This window comes from Pseudomyrmex gracilis, unplaced genomic scaffold (genome assembly GCF_002006095.1).
Source record: "Pseudomyrmex gracilis isolate BER0280 unplaced genomic scaffold, ASM200609v1 scaffold_297, whole genome shotgun sequence".
In the NCBI taxonomy this organism is placed as follows: domain Eukaryota; kingdom Metazoa; phylum Arthropoda; class Insecta; order Hymenoptera; family Formicidae; genus Pseudomyrmex; species Pseudomyrmex gracilis.
This window is the reverse complement of record NW_018020881.1, coordinates 143,330-147,610: the sequence shown is the minus strand read 5'-3', so window position 1 is coordinate 147,610 and position 4,281 is coordinate 143,330. Positions and strand designations below refer to the sequence as shown.

At 28.9% G+C, this 4,281-nt stretch overlaps 1 protein-coding gene across 1 annotated transcript; it reads left to right on the top strand.

The window, feature by feature from the left end:
- The first annotated feature begins 596 nt into the window (after positions 1-596).
- Positions 597-2,406, top strand: LOC109859874. The gene is made up of 5 exons (XM_020438540.1): positions 597-669; positions 756-1,033; positions 1,289-1,562; positions 2,155-2,277; positions 2,389-2,406. The coding sequence occupies exons 2-5, from the start codon at positions 798-800 to the stop codon at positions 2,404-2,406; spliced, it is 651 nt and encodes a 216-aa protein (XP_020294129.1). The 5' UTR covers positions 597-669; positions 756-797.
- The last annotated feature ends 1,875 nt before the right edge of the window (positions 2,407-4,281 follow it).

Genomic DNA, 4,281 nt, shown 5'->3' with positions numbered 1-4,281 from the left:
CATGCGCACAAAGCAGCTGGAGAGAGAGGCTACTATATTGTCTGCACCGTAACGGTGAGCTTCAGGTCGGCACCGTACTAGCAATATAGGAGTATTACATATATGACTCTGTGAAAATATTTATAAGTACATGTAAATTGGTCATTAAGAGCCAATCCTTCGCTGGAAGTTTTGCGATAATATTCGTGTATATATAGATGTACACATATGTATACGTGTAAATCTTACACATGAGTTTTTTGAATTGAACTTTTACTCTGAAAATTCGTATGTTACTTTTGCACTTCATATATGAAAGACTCCGTTTACTTACCTACTTCCTTAAAAATATCTATCTTGTATAAACTTCAAATAGAGAAAGAGGAGTAGTAATTCTCCATTACATCAACAATACTGTCAGTAGAAAAAGTAGGAATCTATAGTTATAAGTGGCACACATTCACAGTATGACGTAAGTAGTGTGTCAATCAAAGATAAACAAAGATGATAAAACTGACAAGTAAAACAGCAGAGGCAGAAATAAGAAGTTGTGGGGATGGCAGTTAACATTCAAAAAGAAAGGTAATGAAACGGACTTACGGCATTGTGTTCAGTTCCTATAAGCCAAATAAGATTAGACGTGTGTTACATCTCTCGACATTTCGGCAGTTTAAGTTCTTCACAGTTGCCGTTAGTAGTACTAAACGTAAGCATATCACAAACGAAATAATATTGGAAGTTTTAATTAAAAATTTGTTTTTTTTTCTTTTTCTCAGTATAAGCTGTTTTTCATATAAGATTACAAAATATAAAGAACAATGAACCAGGAGAAATCTTCGATTTCTTTCGAAGGCAAACCTAGAAAACAATCTCACAGTAAGGTAAACCTTGAAGTAGAAAGTGATAAAACAAAACAGCACAACCACGATGTGCCGATACAAGACAAAAAGACAGAACAACAAACAACAAAAAATATTCTTGACTTCCCAGATGAAGTTCTTTTATGTATATTTAAAAATGTGAATGACTCAACCGATTTAAATAATCTCAGATTGTAAGTTTTTTTATTTACATAAAGTGATAGATAAATATCCGAAACAATGCAGAAATCGCGACAGTAGTACGACATTGTTGTTGTTGACAAACAGTATCTTTCAGAACAACAGTCGTATTAGTATACATACTTGTGTGACTTGTTCGCCAAATTATATATAATCGTCTGAAATACTATCAATCGCTTCTCGTTAAAATAATATACTTATATTTTATATGTTTCAAAATAAGTTTTGTAGAAATTTATTTATTATAGATGTTGCACAAGATTTGCAAGACTAGCGGCAGATACCTCTGTATGGAATTTGGACTATCGCAAAGAACCTATTCTTCCGTGTCAAATGGAACCGTATGAAACCTTCTTAAAACCATTAACATACAGCTTAGCAATACGTGGAGATTATTATCAAAGCAAAGATAATTTTCTTCTACCTTGTTTTTTTCTTAAATTACGACAAATATGCCAGAGACTTCGCACCTTGATTATTGAGGAGTATGTTATTGTTACAACTGCAGAAAATATAAATAAGGTATACCTTAGTTTTTATGAAAATATTTATACAATACGTACACATTCAACAAACAGCTAAATTGTGTATTATGAAAACACAATAATACGATAATTTTTTATTTTTTTTTGTTTGATCTAGTCGTTTTTTTCAAATGGTATAGTATATTATTAATAGTAAAATAAAATGCTTCAGCTGTTCGCAACTTTAATCGCTTATGATGTTAGTTTATATTAAGTAATATCTGAGTAGTGTTTTGCAAGGTCTCAATTTCTTAGCATCCAAATTTAAACAAATTTTCTACTAAATATATTTTCTACAATGCACTTTCCCTTCCTTTAAAATAAGGACTGTCACGTACAAAAAATATTATTATTTACGTTATTACAGTTTGGTTTGGTTCCTTACGTTTAGAATAGTATTATTAATAGGAATAATCGTGTGGTATATCATTACATATGTCTGTAAAAATTATAGCTATCAAAGTACATATGCTACATTTATAATAGTACTTTTCAAGACATTTTTTTTTTATAGCACATTATACATCTGGTAAAACATTTCTTCTTTAGTTTTGTTACAAATCCATGACACTTTATTAAAATTGTTTTAGTATTTATCGGTGACTTTACCAACTCTTGAGAAACTTGAAGTCAAAACTTGTATAACTAGTACTCTTCTTGAGAAAAACTATAACTTTCGTAATTGTTTTTTTACTTGTTTACCCAATATAAAAGTAAGTTGTTGCTTATACATCTTTTCCATATTTATGCATCTTTGTATATATCTAGTGTACTGTATCATACATACACATTTTGAGTAAGAGTGTATTGGATACCGACTATAGAAACCTGTAAATCGATGATTTAAAAATAAATTTCACTATTGTTTAATTTTGTGTACTGCATTACGTAAAAGATGCTCCTACAGAAGCAAATAAATATAAAACATTACATACTGCTTTTAAAAAAAAACAGATATATACTGCTCTTTTTTCCTTCAAAGATAGTATATGATAACTTATACTGTCATTACGAGAATCGCTTTTTTTTGTCACTTACACATTCCAATCATAATGTGAGAGTCTCATTGGATTCTTGTTTGTCGTATTCATTGTTGTAGTTTAGTATAAATACGTACATAAATTTAGACATATTTATATGAACATGAATATATGGTGAGATTATAGAAATAAACTGTAAAAGAAAAATTTATACTACATTATAACATTCCAAAGAACAACAGTAATATTTTAGTACAATTTACTGATTTCTGTCAAAGCATTTTGGACTTTATGCAGTAAATACGGCACCAAACGAAATATTACAACGTACATTTACAGGTTCCTATAGTCGGTATCCAGTATTCTCTTAACAACACAATACTGTATTAAAAATATAAATTTTAGAACTTGATTTGTAACAACGTTTTATGGGATTCGCAACCGTCAATTGTGGCCAGTATATGTATACTTACAGAACTTCAAACACTTGAAGTAAGTTCATGTTTTCGTGTGCAAGACTTTTGGTATTCAGACAAAACTTTACTTACATTTCCTTGTGACTTACAAAAACTTCAGGTATTGTTTATTTTAAACTTTAATAACTCTGCTTGTTATTTATTGTGAAAAGCACACTTTTCTATAAAAGTGTTTGTTTCTTTTTCCTTTTTTTATAGACTCTAAACTTTCAAAACACAGTAGTAGAGGATAAGTTACTTGAATGGTTTTGTAAAGTTGACTCTTTAAATAAACTGTATTTAGAATGTCCTAAATATTTAAGGAAAGAATTGTCAATTAAATCATTCCAAGAGTCACGAAACTTTTCTTACGAAAACTACGTGCCTTTGTTTAAAGATACGCGTGATATCTTTTTTGATAAAATAGAAGTATGTCTTCCATATTTTCGTTTCCTTTATTTTAGTTATTCAAACATACATGCTTGCATTATAAAATAATAATAACAAACATTATCCATTTTTTTTGCGCAGTAGATAATAATATACCTTCTTTTGATTTAGCCTTTACTTGCTGAAAACAAAATTGAAGAAATAATCATTTACAGGAACGAACTGTTCCAGAACTACTTGTTGTCAAATAGTAGTCGTTATATAAGTAGATGTACTAATTTGAAGATATTACATATTAGGTAAACCGTAAGTCTAAAAACCAAAAACAAAAACTAGTTTACAGAATGTGTGATGCTTATATATGTTTTTAGACATTATTCACATGTTACAAAAACAGATATCAATATTATGTTGTCGACATTACCAAACTTAATAGAGTTGGATATAACTGGTTGTTCTGTAACTCCGAAGGATGTTAAAGACTTTGAATCAGAAAGACCTAATGTTAAAATTTATTCATCTTTTAGTAAACCACATGAACGATATGCTAAAAAAGTATAAGTAAGATAAGTATTTATACAAAGTCATTTTGACATAGATTATAGAAGAAACGAGGTAACAACGAAAATTGTTTCTTATTTCGATAAAAAGTAGTACTTGATATTGCAAGTATTTGAGTAATTTTAACAAACCTGTAATTTTCGTGAAAAAAGTAAGTGTGCATGACGATCACAAGTACGTAATTGTAGTAATTATAATTGCAATTATAATTATTACGAAACCTTGTATCAGCTTGTTGTAATATACAAAGTTATAAACTTATAGTTTTAATATCTAAGAGAAAATAGAAACAAAATTACTTTATACAGATTTTAATAGAACACATAAAAAA